We start from the raw sequence: 18,181 nt of genomic DNA, 5'->3' as shown, positions 1-18,181 counted from the left end.
TCTTCCTTCTCTGTCTTTCTTTTTGTTGTTGTTCAGGTATCTTAAAGCACACCATAGGTATCATGACGTTTTTACCTCTCAACCCTGAGGATGCGTCTTTAAAAATGCAGGTATCTGGGGTGCCTGGGGGGCTTGGTCAGTCAGCAGCCCACTCTGGCTCTCAGCTCAGGTCTTGAGCTCAGAGTCTTGATCTCAGATCTTTGTGAGTTCGCCCCGTGTTGGGCTCCACCCTGGGCGTGGAGCCTGCTTTAAAGAAAGTGCAGACATCTTTTCCGTACTATGAAGTTGTTCTCACATGTAACAAAGTTTGAAGTGATTGCTTGGTATCATCTGTTTTAAAATTTCCTTCCAGTTACGTCAAAATGTCATTTTACAGCTGGTGCGCTCAAGTCAGGGTCCTAGCAGAATCCACACTTCGCTTTTGATTGTTGTCTTTAATATCTAGTGTGGGGAACAGCCCTGTGACCCACCCTGCTCCCCGCCACCCCGCCACCCGCTGTGCTGAGGAAACTATGTTAGTGGTCTTGCAGAATGTCCCATATTGTGGATTTCTATTACTGAATTTTTTAGGGCAAAAGTATTTATGAACCATGTTGCCCATTTTACTTTTTATTTTTATTTATTTATTTATTTATTTATTTATTTATTTTTTTTTTTTTTTTTTTTTTTTTAAAGATTTTCTTTCTTTATTTGACAGAGAGACAGAGATCACAAGTAGGCAGAGAGGCAGGCAGAGAGAGAGGGAGAAGCAGGCTCCCTGTCGAGCAGGGAGCCGGATGTGGGACTTGATCCTGGGACTCCAGGACCATGATCTGAGATGAAGGCCGTCACTTAACCAACTGAGCCACCCAAGTGCCCCACTTTTTATTTTTGATAACTTAAGTTTTAACAAATGATACAATGTTGAGTGATTTCCCCCCACAATAGTTTTCTTTAAAGATTTTATTGAGGGGTGCCTGGGTGGCTCAGTGGGTTAAGCCTCTGCCTTTAGCTCAGGGCATGGTCCCAGGGTCCTGGATTGAGCCCCACATCAGGCTCTCTGCTCAGTGGGGAGCTTACTTCCCCTCCCCCTCTGCCTGCCTCTCCGCCTACTTTTGATCTCTGTCTGTCAAGTAAATAAATAAAATCATTAAAAAAAAAGAGATTTTATTTATTTATTTGATAGAGACACAACGAGAGCGGGAACACAAGCAGGGGGACCAGGAGAGGGAGAAGCAGGCTCCCCGCTGAGCAGGGAGCCTGATGCGGGGCTCGATCCCAGGACCCCGGGATCATGACCTGAGCTGAAGGCAGACGCTTAACGACTGAGCCACCCAGGTGCGTCCCTCCCTAGTGCGGTTTTATATTATGAGAAATTTGGCTGAAACGGAGAAGTAAGAGCTAGATCCTCGGAGTGGAACTGAATTCCTCCGGTTTTATAGGGCGACTCTCCGTGCTGAGTCACTGTGCCGGACGCTGCCATCGCTGGTGGACGGGCCTGCACGCGCCTGGGACTGAGCGAGGCGCACCACTGACTGCTTCGTCCTCGTGGTCCCGTTGTCTCCACTCTGTGCCCTTCTGCCAGTGAGCCATCCTGTTTCCGGTGGACTCCAAGTTAAATTAGGGGAGATGGAGTAGATGCTGTCCAGTTTCACGGATGGTCAGTCTCCACAGTGTCACATTGCGTTGTGGGCCCTGTGAGCACTTGACGGCACCAGGCGCACCCAGACCCACCACTGCCCGCTGCTGTGTGGCGTGGGAGCTGTCCACATGGTCATCAGGCAGAAGGTCCCCACGGAAGGCAAGTGTCCCCTTTGCATGTCTGGAAGCTTGGTTTTGTACGTAAACCAAACTGTGGTGATTGCGCTGTCTGCATTCCTAGGAGACTGATGTATGAACTAGAAAATCAGCATCTCGTTTGTGGTAAGAACTGTGTGTTAAATGTGCTCGCTGCGTGGAAAGTCGGGCTGAAAGTAAACATCGTGTGACCCCGTTCCCGGTGTATTCCTCCAGAACACATACCTGCTGTAGCCTCGCACTTGGCCAGTGACATCTCAGGAGCTTGTTCTGGCCGGGCTGACCGTGCTCTCCGCCGACCTGCGTGCCCTAACTCCTGGAGGCCCAGGTGCTGGGCACTGTGGGTCCGGGGTTCAGAGTGGGAGAGGCCACCTGTTCCCTGTGGTGTCCGTGTGGAGTCTTCTCTGGAAGTCAGGCTCCACGGGTACCCCCTCTGCTGCGGGGCCCAGGCCCAGAGCTGTGTCTGCCGTGACCCTGGAAGGGACACAGAGGAGAAGGGACCCAGAGGAGGAAGGGACCCAGAGGAGGAAGCGACCCAGAGGAGGAAGGGACCCAGAGGAGGAAGCGACCCAGAGGAGGAAGGGACCCAGAGGAGGAAGGGACACACAGGGGAAGGGACACACAGGGGGAAGGGACACAGAGGAGAAGGGACACAGAGGAGAAGGGACACAGAGGAGGAAGGGACACAGAGGGGAAGGGCCACAGAGGGGAAGGGCCACAGAGGGGAAGGCCACAGAGGGGAAGGGACACAGAGGAGGAAGGGACACAGAGGGGAAGGGACACAGAGGAGGAAGGGACACAGAGGGGAAGGGACACAGAAGAAGGGACACCGTTGCAGTTGTCGGTTGCTGCTTCGCGTGCTACCTGGAAACGTAGCGGCTCCGAACGACAGTGACGGCTTTTTACCCCTCGTGGTTCCAGCAGCTGAGACCGGGCAGCGGTGATTCGGCTTTTTTCCGGTCCTTGAGCCTGGGGCCTCAGCTAGAGCACTTAGCCATTGGGGGTGGTGTGTCATCTGAAGGCTTGTTCACGTGCAGTTCTGGTGGTCGGTGCTGGGCATGTGCGCCCCTGGCTGGAATGCCCACAGGCGGCCACGGGCACGGCCTGTGTGTGACCCGGCCTCAGACACCACGCAGCGCGCCGTGCCGCAGTCTCTGCTCCAGGCCGTCACAGGCCCGTCCTGTTAACGGTGAGGGCCCAGCCCGCCTCTCCAGGAGAGATGTCAGAGTCGCCGTGGAGAGGTGCTGCAGCGCGGTTGGTGCGGCTCTGGAAAACCACGGGGGCCGGGAGAGCTCTCGGTCAGGGAGTGGGGGTGCGGGGCGCCTTCGGTGTTCTCCTTGGTGGAGAGGCCAGTTAAGGGTTAAGCGGCAGATGGAAAAGGAGTCTGTTCCGATATTTCACAGTCCCTTAAATGTAATTTCTGGGGCTACTTTGGATAGTAATTGTATTTTCCAAATTTAGGAACTAAATCCTTTTGCTGCCAAAGGGAAGAAACAAAAAGACAAAAGAAGGAGAAGGAAATCTATCAGATATTGAAAGGATTCATTCTTTTTCTTCCCACCCTCTCGATAATTAGCTAGTGAAATTGGTATGTGGAAACCAGTCGGAAATTAGAGGGTGGGCAGATAGCGCTCCACGTCTCACAAGTTTCCTGAGCAGAAGAGTCATCCCGTCTCTGGGAACCTGTCTGGTGGTGGAAGCGTGTTGGTGCTCACGCTGTTCTCGAGACGATGCCATCTCTGGTCCAGGTCTCGGGCAGAGACCTGAAGCAGAGAGGAGCAGATGGCAGGTTGGAGGTGGCATTCTCCGGCTGGGCCAGAGCGCCGTCTCCAGCCGCAGGGAGAGAAGGCCTGGTGTCTGCGCCGCCTGGGGGAGGCTTCCGGGGGCTGCCGGTGCTGGCGTCTCAAGGCCCGGGAGTGGTGCGCTCTTTGCGGGGCAGAAAGGCCTCTCTGTGCACAGTCTCCTAGTTGTGGAATGGAAAAGCAAGGCCACCTGTGGAATTGCAAGGATGAGTCCCGCAAGCACTACTTAAAGTGAAGATAAAGTGTTTAGAGAGGTTTTTTCCTTCCGTTTTCTTACTGTTTTGCCATTGTTGGTTATCTTCACAGCTCTGGTAGATAATATGTGAAAGCTGCCCCCCCCCCCCCGCCCCCGCCAAACCCCAGGGTCGGGTGCTTTGAGGCTGCGTGGAGGAGGTGGCGGTCGCACGGGAGGACTTGGCCTTTCTCCCCGCACCCCTGCATCGCACGGGCCGCTCTTGTGCCTGACTCTGTCGCGGGCAGCATGCTGGTCAGCGTCCCAGATTCTTTCTGAAATGGCTTGGACTCCTTTCGAACTTAAGGGGTGTGTGCGTGTGTATGTGTGTGTGTAGCTGTTAAAGAGTTGACCTTGGGGCACTTGGGGGGCTCAGGTCATGATCTCAGGGTTCTGGGATGGAGCCCCTCGGCCTTGGGCTCCCTGCTCAGCGGGGAGCCTGCTTCTCCTCCTCCCTCTGGCCCTCCCCCTGCCCATTCCCCTCCCCCCCCCCCCCCCCCCCGTGCTCTCTCAAATAAATTAAAATTTTTAAAGAACTGTTTTAACGTACTCATAAAATAAACCTGTACCAATCATCCACAACTTCAGTAACAATCTGTAGGTAAGATAAAGACAGCCGCTCTGCGACACGTTAAATTGAATGAATTTTCTTCTCAGGACAGACAAGGACCTGTGCTCTGCCGCTCAGAAAGGCCCTGCTCTTCATCCGCAAGTGTTTCTCCTTGGTCAGTGGACATGAAATGACCACACCACAGGCAATTCAGCATAACACAGCGAGTTCAGTTTGACTGTATTTGACTTCAGCTTCACCAGCCGAGCCCCCCAGGCACCCTGTGATCACATCTGAAGGGAGGGACGTACACACAAGTGACGGTGCTGTGCCAGCCTGGAAAAGGCGGTTTTGTTTGGGCCCTCAAGAAAGCCTGACTGAACCCTAGATTGTGGCCACACGTATCCCCATGTGCCGTAACGATGCCAGGGCTGTCTCCTGTCCTGTGTTGCTAAAAAGTCTGTGACGCGACCAGAACCGACACGGCCACATTAGTGCTCACGTAAAGAGCAGACACTGCTTTCGTGGTCTTTACGTCTTAGCATCTCCCCTTCCCCCAAGCCTCTTATTCTTGTTGACTTGAAAAACGGAACGCGTGGGGCGCCTGGGTGGCTCAGTGGGTGAAGCCTCTGCCTTTGGCTCAGGTCACGATCTCAGCGTCCTGGGATCGAGCCCCGCATCGGGCTCTCTGCTCAGCGGGGAGCCTGCTTCCCCCCTCTCTCTGCCTGCCTCTCTGCCTGCTTGTGATCTCTGTCTGTCAAATAAATAAATTAAAAATCTTTACAAAAAACAAACAAAAAGATCCCCCAAAAGACAACGAAGTGCTTTTCCTGGGAAGTGCTCTGTGCAGGGTCGTGTAGTTCGACTCGGCTCGTCGCCTGACTGTGCCGTAGCTGCTGCCCACGTTCTGTCGCGTAGCGGGCTCTCGTTCTGGATGTGAGGTAGATGGATGTGTTGGTGGCCTTGGTCGCAGCTGCATTCCTGTGCACATCACCCCGGGCCGGTCCTGTACCCTTGAGATGGGCAGGGTCCAGGCTGAGGCCTGGAGGGGCCTCGCTGCCGCGGGCATTTGATGAAAGTGTCCGAGTGGGGTTAAATGGGTGAGGGTATCGGAAGGCCCTGGAATAAGACTTTGTAATGTCTCTGGGTTTTTTCTATGTATTTTATTTTCCTCTGTGTTCTGTGCTGGTTGAAGAAATTGTTTCATTAATAATAATAATCCTATTATTAATCAGTTATTAATTAGTCCCATTATTAATAATAATAATCCTATTAGGAATAGGATTTCAAAGGGCGGAGAACATTGCCTTTTAAAAATGTCAGCAAAATAAATAAATAAAAATTTGTTAAAAAATGGGGTCCCTGGGTGGCTCAGTCGGTTGAGTGTCTGACTCTTGATTTCGGCTCAGGTCATGATCTCAGGGTCCTGAGGTCGAGCCCTGCACTGGGCTCTATGCTGAGCGTGGAGCCTGCTTTCAAGATTCTCTCTTTTCCTCTTCCCCCACCCCTACCGCTCATGCTCGCTCGCTCTCTCTCTCTCTCTCAAAAGAAAAGAATAAAAACGTCAACACTGCCACTTCAGAATTACAGAAACCTCAACTCCTGTCTTTTGTGGACTCTTAAGGGCACAGTGCAGAGTTGCTCAGTTCAGCAAGGAAAACACACGGTGCGCAGGTGCGTTGGAGTTCCGGTCAGCACGCTTTCACTGAAAACCTGGTGTGTCACACACCTCGACTTCCGGTGTACCTGGGTGTCCGCAGGCCGGGCTGTCTGAGTGCCGGCCTCCTTGGCTGCCGGACGTGCACTTGGCCGAGTGAGCCCAGCAGGGTCAGGCTCTGCTTTACCCCCAGGACACGTCTCCCCTAGGTTTTTGTGTGTATCATAATCTACCAACTCGCATTGAAGGGAAGATCTTCAGTCGTTTTCCTCCATGCACGTCAGTTCTTAGTGCATTAGGTTTACATTCAAAAGAGCAGAATATCATTTTCTAGAAGGTCACATCTGACTCCAGCACAACAGGGGCATGCCGGGGGGGGGGGGGCTCCGTTATCCTGTTCTGCCTCTCCAGGAAGACTTGCTCTGTTGCTGTTGTTACGAGCCGTTCTGATCATGTGCTGGACAGACTGGGTACAGCGCCTCCCCTGCCCACAGTGGCGGTTCGGCCTGTGGCCGTCACAGCACTCCTCTGATTGGGAATGTGTTATGATGCGAGCCTGTCCAGGCGAGTGAAGGGACCGTGAGCACTAGCAGTTGTGAGGCCCGGACTCTCGCTCCGGCTTCGCTGCAGGTCCCCGAGCAGCCTTGGTGAGGCAAAGATGGGGACGGACGAGGGTGCTGGGCGAGAGCCCACCCCTGAAGGCCTTCTCTTCCTCCCTGCTCCCCTCTCCTTCCTCCCCTGTCCTGTGCCATCATCAGTGGTGCCCTGGCCTGGGGTTAGTGCTTATAAAATAAGATTCCTGAATGCAGTCGAAGAGATCCAGAACAGAAGAGTGGATAATTCTGGCATTTGAGAGTGTGTTACGTAGTGATCTTTAAACAGAGTGTTCTGGGAGAAGAAGTCATGAAACTTAATTTCATGGCAGGGACGTGTGGCTGACGGTGGGGACAGGAGACAGGTGGTCTGTTGGTGCATTTGTGAATGTTCTGGGGAGGTCTGCTCTGCTGTGCTGGCCCTGGGTGCATCTTGGGACAGTGAGCACCTGGGGGTCTGGAGGTGGGTTTTTTTTTTTTAAGATTTTATTGATTCATTTGACAGAGATCACAAGTAGGCAGAGAGGCAGGCAGAGAGAGAGGAGGAAGCAGGCTCCCCGCTGAGCAGAGAGCCTGATGCGGGGCTCGATCCCAGGACCCTGAGATCATGACCCGAGCCGAAGGCAGAGGCTTTAACCCACTGAGCCACCCAGGCGCCCTTGGAGGTGGGTTTTTTAAGCAGGCCTCTGACACGAGAAGCTTGGTGTCCTTGGTGTGGGGCATTGGCTTCAAGGCCAAGTGAAACTCCTAAAAGCTCTTGACCCCAGAAGGCTCTTGTTTGTATGGGTTCTATCTACTGGGGTTTACCAAAAACGAAATTAGAACTGAAGCTTAAAAAAAAATACTTAGAAATAACAAAAGTAAGCATGTAACATGTTGTTTACTTGTTAAGGTAAATAATTTCTGTGAAAAGTAACTATTTTCTTAACCACTTCAGAAGAGTGGCATTGCTTTACAGGTTGGTGTGTTTCATGTCTGGCTCTGACTGAAGGGGTGTGTTGTTTGGTTGCAGTATATGAAGAAGGTCTGGCTTCACATAGACGTGGGTTTTGAGCCTTTTAGATAATTCCGGATGCTTTGGTGTACTGTGCTAGGACCTGACAGAGCGAAGCGGCGCCGATGGCTTCCCTTCCCTGTGAGAGTTCAGCCCGTGGCCTGCCTTGCATCTTAACGCCGCTCCCCCGTGTGCGTCTAAAGATCAGGTGCTGCTCACTGGGGGAACGCCGGCTCGCTGAGTTGTGGAGAACTTCCAGACGTTGACACGTTTCATTATCCGGTATCAGACATCGGACCTCCTAAGAACATTGCCCGTGCCAGCACAAGTCTGTAGGTGTTGGGTGGCTGTCAAGCTCATGGGGGCAGACACACGTTAACCAAAATTCTCATTTCCACTCAGAAGCCAGCATTTGACACCAACACACCGTAGGTTCTCTTTGAGGTCACAGGCTCCCTGTGCTTATTTTGAGGAAGTGTTTGGCAGATGCCCAGTCTGCGTAGCCATAGCTCTGGCCAGTGCTTCCAAACGCAGATTCCCAGTGAGTGACCCAGCCCAGCCCCTGTGCCGGGCCTTTCCTGAGTGGGCAGCAGCCCTGGGTTGCTGCTTGCTTACCTTTCTTCTGCTGCTTTCAGGAGAAGGCCAGTGGGGAGGTCGCTAATCTCACTGCTTCACCAGGGGCGTGCTCAGGCGAAGGTCGCTTTACCTGAGTGCCCAGCACTGAAGGATCACTTAGACCTTTAATTTGGTGCCATCATCTTGACTCCTGCTAAGGTGCCCCAGGAAGCACAGTGAAAGAGGCAAGTGGGGTCCTAGTAGTAAATAGAGCTTTGACCTCTTGGACCCCTGGAAGGGTCTTGGGACCCCAGAGAACTGAGAGTGGGTGCAGGCCGGAGGCGGTTGGGATGCAGCCTTGTTGGGCTAGGAGATGGGGCAAGGCCTGAGCACTCTGGGCCTTACCCTGGATTGCTGTGGGAGGTCAGCGGGGCCCTGGGGTCAGATGCCATGGCCCCCTGCCCACCTTGCTGAGAGCCATGGCCGAGACCAGGCCCCGGGAGGGATGGGGTCAAGTCACGTGCTACTGATCAGCCTCGGGGCAGGCTGGTGCTGGGGGCAGGTGAGGCAGGGCAGGGCAGGAGAGGGCTTTCCTGGGTCCACATGCGGGGGGACCAAGGGCTCTGCTCTGTGGGACGTCCCAAGAGCCCGGGGCTCTGCCAGTGTTGCCGTAGCTTCTCATCTGTCCGTACTCTGTAAACCCGCATTCTTTGCAAACTCTCCTACTTTTAATGTTTTTTTTAAGAAGATTTATTCATGTCAGGGAGAGAGAATGCATGAGCAGGGGAGGGGAAGCAGAACCAGCCCAGCTCTGTCTCCTGGCCCAGGGGCTCAGTTTCTAGAACCTGAGATTGTGACCTGAACGAAAACCAAGAGCTGGACGCTCGACCAGCCGAGCCACCAAATGCCCCTAGACTGTCCTCCTTGTACGTGCCGGGAGCTGACTGAAGGTGGGAACCGTGCAGCGCAGCCCCGTGGAGCCGTCTCAGCAGCGCTTCCTTGGTGACCCCGGCCCTGCATCCGCCCAGCACCCGGGCCGTGAGCGCACCAGCCCAGGCGTGGCCACCTGCAGCCGGAGCCAGACGGAAAGCTGCTGCTCCGCGGGCGGGAGCTCTCGGGGCGGGAGAAGGGACGGTGGACAACGGTGCGGTGCGGTCCCTGCGGCTGCAGGAGCCTCAGAGTCTTGGACTTCCCTCACTGCCGCCTCCCCCCGCTGGCACTGGTCCTATCTTCCAGGAGCCTCAGTTCTCTTGGCGGGAAATGGTGGAGGGAACCCGCGTTCTGAGCGTGGGGTGCTGCTTGCTGCTGGGGTGTCCTTGCTTCGGGGCCCTTGCCAGCCCGGAGCTTCAGCTGTGCATGCTGCTCTCAGCCCCTCCCCACACCGTGTTCCTAGAGCTAAAGCCAGTAGCCCATGCTCGTGGGCCGCTAGACTCAGGCCACCCGCCTTGTGCTGGCGGCGTTTCCTCAGCCCCAGCCCCAAGCTGCGGCGTGGCAGGACTTGAAGTCTGTGCAGACGTTCTGTTTGGTTCTGCTGTTGCCAGTACAGGATTTTGTTACTGGTTTGGGCTCCGTGCTCCACCTTCGACCCTCTCGTGGCCTGGTGTCGATTTTACAGGTTGTTAGCCCTTTGGAATGGTGATGAAGACCGTGTTCCTCCGTGCTCTTACACGTAGGCTCCGTGCACGGAGAGCATCTGAAGTTGGGAGGGTTTTGTTCTTTCTGGTCTGGCTGTGGACTGAGCTTGCTTTGGACTTCTGGGTGTTCATGCTGGCCGCACCCTGCTCTGCCCTCACTCACCGTCCTCTGCCCATGCAGAGATACTGGCTGTGTCTCGGCTGTCGCAGAGAATCCTCCCAGGCAGACAGCCGTGCGGGAAGCGACATGGAAGTGGACCCAGTGGCCTTTTCTTACTGGGGGCTCTTAGGCCTCACATGCTCATCGGTTCCTTCCGCGAGCCGCACATCGCCGACACTTTGGGGCTGTGTCAGAGAACAGGACAGGCCTCTCTTGTGGGACCCAGAGTTTGCATGTTGATGGGGCGGGCAGACAGGCTGGGTGGCATGTCTTGTGGGGGGGGGCACCAAGCGGACAACAGGCAGGGCGGAGGAGAGGCTGTCTGATAAGGCGATGGGCCTGTTGAGAGGCTGCAGGGTCCAGGGGCTGGCCTCTGGGGTCAGAGTGTGGAAGGTGGAGCAGAGGCTGGGCCCTATGGCTTTGCTGCCAACAGCGAACACTTGTTTCTCCTTAGTGACCTGGGAAGACGCTGGGGCTTGGGGAGGGCTGCCTCCAAGTCTGATCCCTGCAAGGAAATCTTCCCCATCTTCTGGGAGGAAGTCTCCGAGTCCCTGGACTTTTCTTTGCTGCTGACGCTGTGACTTCGGGCTTCCTGTGGCAGGAGTGGCTAAGGGAGGGATTACAGCGGGGGGTCTGCCTTGGAAAGGGGGTTCACTTTGGAAGCCACCAGTGGGGCCACAAGTGACGCTCTAGGGAAAGGTGGGAGGGCCGCGGGAGGAGCTGGGCTGTGCTCGTTCCGTCTCGTCCTGTGTGCCCAGGGAGAGGAGGTCAGCTCTGTTCCGGAAGTGCAGGTGGGAGCCTGGGGAAGCACTTGGGGAATCACTGAGCTGGGAGGGGCTTCGTGGGACGGGAGGCTGCTGTGCGACTTGGAGGCGGTTGGGTGGTCGAGAGTGACCGGGTAGGGCAGGGCCCTGCTCTCGGCCCCACACTTGGCGTTCAGTGAAGTCGGCAGGGAGCTCAAGGTTCTGTAGCAATGTTCTGAGAATGCATTGTGGTATCGCGTGGAGAATGCATTCCAGATGTTAGGTGTTATGGGAGTTGTGCCCTTAGAGTCTGAAACTCTTAAGTGGGGAGCCTGGAGGGTCTGCATCCTCCCCCCTTCTCCTTCTCCACGGGCTCATGGTGATGACTGCTGCCGCACCTGGAGGGACCCATTCAGGAATGTTCTGTGTGTTTACAGTCACTTCTCCAGCCGGGTTCTAAGCCTCCCAAAGGCAAGAAGTTTTAAAAAACAATTCCAAGACCTTTTGTAATTTATGCCTCCATGTAGTAGAGCAAATACTTAATGATTCACGTATTTACTGAATTTTCTTGATTTATCCATTTCTGCAGTTTTTTTGGTAGGATGTTAGACATTTGAAATACTTGGATGAATTCTTGTCAGCAGCAGAGTGCACTTTGATAGAATTTGTAGCTTTCCTGTAACAACCAAAACTTTTGAGATTTCTAGTTATGTAAGTAATGCATGAACGTGTTCCTATTCTTAAAGAGCTATCTCCAAAAATACAGTTAGGTAGAACTTTCCTCGGGCTGGTTTCAGAGTGTCATTCCTCCTCCTGGAGGTGACTGTTATCTGCCAGCTTGAACACCCCCTCGGCCTCTGGTCGTCTGATACTGAGTCTTTACCTGGATCCAGACCCGAAGTCCATCTCAAGAAATCCTGGCGGAGAATTGCGTAGTCTGCCTGCAGGTGAACCCCGGCTGACGGCTGTTTCTTCTTTAGCAGGCGGTTCCGGCGAAGGGGGAGATGAAGCAGGACTGCTGCATGAAAACAGAGCTGCTGAGGGAAGGTAAGGGCGCGCAGTGTGCTCCTGCAGGAGAAGTGGCCAGAGGACCCGTCGTTCTGGCATCCCCTCGCCCGTCCCCGGCTCCTGACATCCTTGCTTCCATCCAGGTTGTTGTATGGCTTCCCACCCCCAATTCCGAGACGGACACAAAGGCACACACATGAGATCTGCTAGAGAAGGGGACCGTTCCCAAAAAGTGAAAAACAGACACCTGGTAGGCCCTTGTCCTAAGTGCACCCGGAAAACGCGAAGCGAGAAGGGCCGTGTGGATGTTTCTGGCAGCTTCATTCCCATCACTCCGAGCTGAGCCACTCAGGTGCCCCTCCCGCGCTTCCAGCCTGTGCGCACCCGGTGGGTGGGGCGCAGCAGGCGGGAAGAGGGAGCGGCCGGCTCGCACAGCAGCACAGAGGATGCCGAGTGCATTTCCCTAAGTGAAGGGGGCGGACCCACGGTGCTTGGGGACTCCATTTGTATGACGTTTCGGACAAGGTAAAAGCAGAGGCCAGCGAAGCAGCAGATTTGCGGGAGGTGTGGGGGCTGCAGAGGGCCAGACCTGTGAGGGCTGCGGTGGGAGGCACTCTGTTCTGTCAGGCCGTGGAACACACCGTGACACGTGAGTCCACTGTGTCACACATGAGCCACGTGGGGCTGCTGAGAAGTTCCTTTTGGAGAGCTGCGTTTGGCCTGCGCAGCGTGAGGCCGATGGCTCAGGAGTGGGGCCAACACTGGACTTCGCTCGGCCGCGTCTGTCTGGGGAGGTGGGCGAGCAGCCCTGGGCTGCCACGTGGCCGCCCGAGCCGAGCAGACGAGCAGCGAGCCATCCCGTCATCTGGCCACCTCCCTGTAAGGATAGTGCAGGAGGAGCCTGCCGAGGTCACGGGACTGTCCTCCTTCCTGACCTTGGGCTGCTCCAAGCATGTGGGGATGCTGGCTGCATGCCCGCCCAGGGATGCGTGATTCTGTCTCTCTTCTTCCAAGGAGGGGGAGCGGAGACGGGTGCACTGCCGGGATGAGGTCACCCCGGCTGTCAGCCTGGCAGCTGGACCCTTCCTCTGAGGACACAGGACGATGGTGTGCAGGTGGTGCTGGCCGCCAAGACCACGTGTGCGTCAGCAGGAGAGGTCAGGGCTGCGATCTGATGGGCACAGAGCGGGGGCCCGTCTCCCCAGGCCCTGCGGGTCGGCCTGCAGTGTCCCGGCACGGACCTGTGTGTCTTGCGGGGTGTCAGCCTCGGAGTCCCTGGATGCAGCCCCTCACGGCGTAGTGGTAGGACGGGGCCCAGCCTGCAGCCCCTGCCTGTGGCGGCTCTTCTGTGCCTTTCCGGAGCTGTAATGCGGCGGCCCAGCATGCACTGCGGCAGCCCCAGCCTGCGTCCTGGGCGGTGCGGGAGCCGCCAGCACACCGTTTCTCGGCTACACGGTCCCCTTCTCGCATGACAGCACGTACACGTCCGGGGCCACTGTGGGTGAAGGCAGAGCACGGGCACTCCAGCAGCCCGGGCCGTAATAGGGCAGGACTGTCCCTGGAAGTGCGTGACTTGGTGCACGAACAGGCTTGTTATGGAAATGCTTCCGATCCCAGTAGAGCTCCGGGGACTCCCGGGAGCAGGGTGGGTCTGGGGCCACAGCGCCTGTGTGCTTCCTGAGACCGGTTCTCAACCCCACGCCCTCCCTGTTGAGAGTCCTGAGCTCAGGTCTGACCCAGCCAGGCACTTTCTGGTTGGATTGCGGGGCCTCTGGGTACCTCATCCAGCCTGCCAGCTCCCCTGTGCTACGCCCCCTGGCCAGCCCTGGGGCGTGCCACTTCCCAGAGCTGCCCTCCACACAGACGCACCCACACCTTCCTCTGCCTCCAGGGGCACCTGGGGAGCTCAGGGGGTTAAGGCTCTGTCTTCGGCTCAGGTCATGATCCCGGGCTCCTGGGATCGAGCCCCACATCGGGCTCCCTACTCGGTGGGCAGCCTGCTTCTCCCTCTCCCACTCCCCCTGCTTGTGCTCCGTCTTTCTTTCTCTCTCTCTCTCTGTCAAATAAATAAATAAATCTTTTTTAAAAAGAGAGAGAGAAGACCTGCCTCGGGGTTTCTTCCTGGTGCTGTGCTTCCCTCCACTCCTTGAGGTGTTCTTGTCCGTGCACATCCATTGTCTCTAGCTTTTCTGCCCTCCCCAGCTCCCCCCGCCCCTGGGCCTTTTCTCATAGAAACTGTGGATAAATAATGCTAGGTACCCACTTTCTGCCCTGACACACTGTCCCGAGCCACGGCCTTGACCCTCCGTGGGACTTTTACACTCGCACCAGCAGCACCTTCTACACTCGCCCGCCTGCCCGCCTGCACTTGTGAGTGCCTGTCCTTTCCACGATGGCCGTCCCAGCGGGTGCGAAGTGCTGTCCCCGCCGTGTGGTTCCGACATGCGTTTTCCAGATGATTAGTGACGTTGAGCCTCTTTTCATGTGCATATTAGCCCTTAGTATATGTTTGGAAACGTGTCAGTTTAGAACCTTTGCCTGTTTTTTCAATTGGTTATTGATTTTTATTGTTGAACCGTCAGAGTTCTTCATGAACTCCAGACACACGTTCCTCATCAGGTATGTGACTTGTGAGCGTTTTCTCCCACTGCATGGCTTGCTCTTTCAGTTGTCTGACAGCGTCCTTTGAAGCACAGAAGCTTCTAAATATTTTGAAGATTTATTTATCTGCGAGAGTGCACGAGTGAGCACAGGCAGGGGGAGCGGCAGGCAGAGGGAGAAGCAGGCTCCCCACTGAGCAGGGAGCCTGACGTGGGACTCGATCCCAGGACCCCAAGATCATGACGCGAGCCGAAGGCGGATGCTTCACGGACTAGGCCCCCCCAGGCACCCTGTATGCTTAGACTTAAGAAACTGCCGAACCGCGCTGCGAAGCCCCGGCACCACTCGGCATCACAGCAACTGTGTACGGCGGACGTCCTATCCTCGTCCGAGGGTTTAATCGCCCCCCCTCGGTGGGCATCAGGTGGCATCGCCGCGCTGGCCGGATTTGCTATTTAACTTTTGAGAAATTTTTAATCTTGACGAGGTCTGATTTGTCACTTTCCTTTTTGGGATTGTGCTTTGCTGTCAAGAGCAATGTGCCTCGCCTAGCCCTAGATCCTGAAGACTCCTTCATTTCTTTTCTTTTTTCCTCTCCAAGTTACATAGTTTTACATTTTGCATTTACCTTTGTTTGCATTTACATTTTGAGTTAGTTTGAGTTAGAGTTAGTTTTATAGATTCATTTATTTTTTTTTATTAAAGATTTTATTTATTTATTTATTTTTATTTTTATTTTTTTTTTTAAAGATTTTTATTTATTTATTTGACAGAGAGAAATCACAAGAGAGGCAGGCAGAGAGAGAGGAAGGGAAGCAGGCTCTCCGCTGAGCAGAGAGCCCGATGCGGGGCTCGATCCCAGGACCCCGAGACCATGACCCGAGCCGAAGGCAGCGGCTTAATCCACTGAGCCACCCAGGCGCCCCTATTTATTTTTTTTTATGACACAGAGAAAGAGAGAGAGTAGGAGGGGCAGAGGGAGAAGCAAACTCCCTGCTGAGCAGGGAGACCGATGTGAGGCTCCATCCCAGGACCCTGGGATCATGACCTGAGCTGAAAGCAGACGCGTAACCGACTGAGCCCCCCCCCCCCCCAGGTTCCCTGTAGATTCACTTCTATAATCAGTCTTTCAAAAGTGAGTCATGGTTCCTGCAGTTTGTAGATTACTTTGGATTTTCTACAGTGGGTCTCATCAGTTACAAGTAAATTTTGCTGCTCTTTCTGACCTGAATGCCCTTTGTCATGTTTTCTCGCTTGTTTGATGGCTCTGGCCAAAGCCTTCAGAAGAATGGATATTAGTAGCAATGGCCGATGGCCACAGTTCGGGGCTCTGAGAGGAAGAGTGCCTTTCCCTTCTCTAGCCAGCCCCTCACAACAAGCTGACCCCACGCACCGTGGGCTTCCCCATGCCGGGCGGGTCTCCCGCTCTCCACTGGACGCCTGCTGGGCAGCCTGCGAGCCGCCTCCACTTTGAACCCACAGGCTCGGCGTCCCACCAGGCCCCAGTCCCAAGTCGAGGGTCCCTGGGCGCACGCGACTTGCTACACGAGGGCCTGCCTGTGAACTGGAGGTTCCCACAGCCCCCTCCTCGAGTTCTCGGAACTCAGGGAACCACGGACGCGCTGTCGCCGGTCCGTTACAGAGGGCACGAGTCGGGAGCCGCCCCGTGGGAGTGAGGCACAGGGCCGGGTGTCGGGGGGACGGTCGCGGGGCTTCTGTGCCCTCTGGGGGTGCACCGCCCTCCCCACGGGGGTGTTGCCCACCTGGGAGCTCTCTGAACCCCGTAGCTCGGGGACTTGTGTAGGGGCACGATGGGTTGTTGACTGGGTCCGCAGCCCCTCTCTGCTCTCTGGAGGGTGGGGTAGGGCCGCAAGTGCCGAGCTTCGGCGTGTGACCAGCCCTGTCTGCAGTCCCCTCGGGCCGCCAGGAGCCACGGGCAGAGACCACGTACCTTTATCTTGTTACATCACACCATCTAATTGTATTTATCTTTCGTCGTTTCTGTTAAAACTTGTGCTCTGGATGTGTAGCAGAATCTCCCCGTTTCTAGACCATAGATCTCTGTTCCTCATTTTCCCTTGTTAACCACTAGGTTGTGAATTTCCGGACTCAGATGTGTGGATGAGCCTCCAGGGGTCTCGGTGAGGCCCAGATGTGGAACCCAGCCTCAGAGGTTCAGAACCAGCAGGTCCAGGCACAGCCGCGGAAATCTGCCTTCTAGCCGGCAGTCCGTGCCCTGCCCCCTCGGGCTGCTGTCCTAGACCCCGCTGTGCCTAGGGGGCACCCCAGCCAGGGGCCCCTTGTGGTGGTGCTGTGGGGGGGCCTGTGGCATCCTCCTCTGATGCAGGGAGCCTGTTTCCCTGTGCCTTTACTGTTCTTTTCCATGATTTACTTTGCCGTTTTTCCCTTTACGTTTTAGAACAAAGTGTTGGAGTTCGTCACACACTGATGGAGTTGTGATTGGCCGTCACTGAACCTACAGACTCAGGGAGAGGCGGCTTGACGCTCCGTGCTTTGTCACCCCATTTAGGGCCATGTTTTCATCTAGAATCTTTTTCTTCACAGAGGCCTTGAGTAGTCTGGTCTGAAATTCTGTATTCTTTATAGTTTTTCCTGCTTGTGCAAATAGTATTTTTCCTCTCTCTTATTTTCTAGTTAGTAGCAGTGAGGAAGAGGCCCTTGAGTTTCGTGGCGCGAGTTTGAAGTCAGCAGTCTCACTGCACTCCTGTGTTTTAATTGCTAATGGACTGCGTTTTTAAAGTAAATAACAGTGTTGGGTGCAGAGGCTGCAGTTCTCCCTCTGTCTCCGGCGCGTCTCACTTCCGCGTTCCCTCTCGCGCCCGCCGGTGCGTCTGTTTTTCTGTGAGATCCTGTGGCATTTCTGATCTCACAGAATTCACTTCTTTCTTTCTTTCTTTTTGAGATGTTATTTATATATTTATTTGAGAGAGAGAGGGAGAGCGAGTGAGCATGCTTGTGCGTGTGAGCAGGGGGAGGGAGCGAGAGAAACTTAAGCAGACTCCATGCTGAGGCAGAGCCAGACTCTGGGCTTGATCTCGTGACCCTGAGATCATGACCTGAGCCAAAACCAAGAGTTGGACACTTAACCCACTGAGCTACCCAGGTGCCCTGAAATTCACTCGTTTCTGAATTAAGTATATGCTTCCTGCAGATCTTGGTGTATGGCCTTTGCTAACTCTGTCCAGGTAAGGTCCCGCCTGCTCTGTCTTGCTGAGGGTTTTTAAAAGAAAAAATCCTTGGTTAATATTTAGAAAGTATTAGAAAGTATCTGCTGCACTCATACTGTGTCCCAGTCCCTGTTTCTGTCTCGGGGCGCAGAGCGGACAAACAGACGGAAGTCTTGTAGACCTCACGCTCTGTGGCGGAGTGGACGGCTGATACCATAACATGGGTCTCCTGTGGGTGTCAGTAGAGTGAAGCGTGGGGTCTTGAAGTCGCCTGGAGCTCTCTCTGCACCCAGGGGTGTGATTATGAGTTTTCTGCCTTTGTCTTGGTCGGTGAGGTTGGGTTTACGTGTGCGTCTTCTGATGCAAAATGCTCTTATTTATAATTGGCCCTGAACGAGGTCTGTTGAGTTGTCCTGGGAAACCAAGCTTTTATGGAGTATAGCTGTGTAGTCTGGATGTTTGGAATGGGCCTTGTGGCTGATGCACTGAAAATATGATGCTTTCTCTTATTTTTTTTAACCATTTTCTTTAAGTTTGTTTTTGTGAAGTTGCTTCTGAGGCCTTGCTTTCTGTCTTTAAACCATGCTGTCTTGTTTCGCGGTCGTGTGTTTGTTCCTGGTAGATAGGCAAATCTGTGTAATGGGTTTTGAGATCTTGCTGTCTTTTAAAAATGAATTTACCCAACAAA

At 54.7% G+C, this 18,181-nt stretch overlaps 1 protein-coding gene across 6 annotated transcripts in view; it reads left to right on the top strand.

Moving 5' to 3' along the window:
- The window catches only part of EHMT1 (euchromatic histone lysine methyltransferase 1), a 138,049-nt gene that overhangs the window by 54,343 nt on the left and 65,525 nt on the right, over nucleotides 1–18,181 (top strand). For 4 of the 6 annotated variants that reach the window (XM_046022650.1, XM_046022654.1, XM_046022656.1 and 1 more), the window contains one exon: nucleotides 11,677–11,743. In XM_046022650.1, the coding sequence (XP_045878606.1) occupies nucleotides 11,677–11,743 (67 nt within the window). The remainder of the gene's footprint in view (nucleotides 1–11,676; nucleotides 11,744–18,181) is intronic. The other 2 variants (XM_046022651.1, XM_046022655.1) reach the window with 1 other exon arrangement.

This window comes from Meles meles, chromosome 11 (genome assembly GCF_922984935.1).
Source record: "Meles meles chromosome 11, mMelMel3.1 paternal haplotype, whole genome shotgun sequence".
NCBI lineage: Eukaryota > Metazoa > Chordata > Mammalia > Carnivora > Mustelidae > Meles > Meles meles.
Note: the sequence above shows the minus strand (reverse complement) of the source record. Positions and strands in the feature narration are given on the sequence as shown.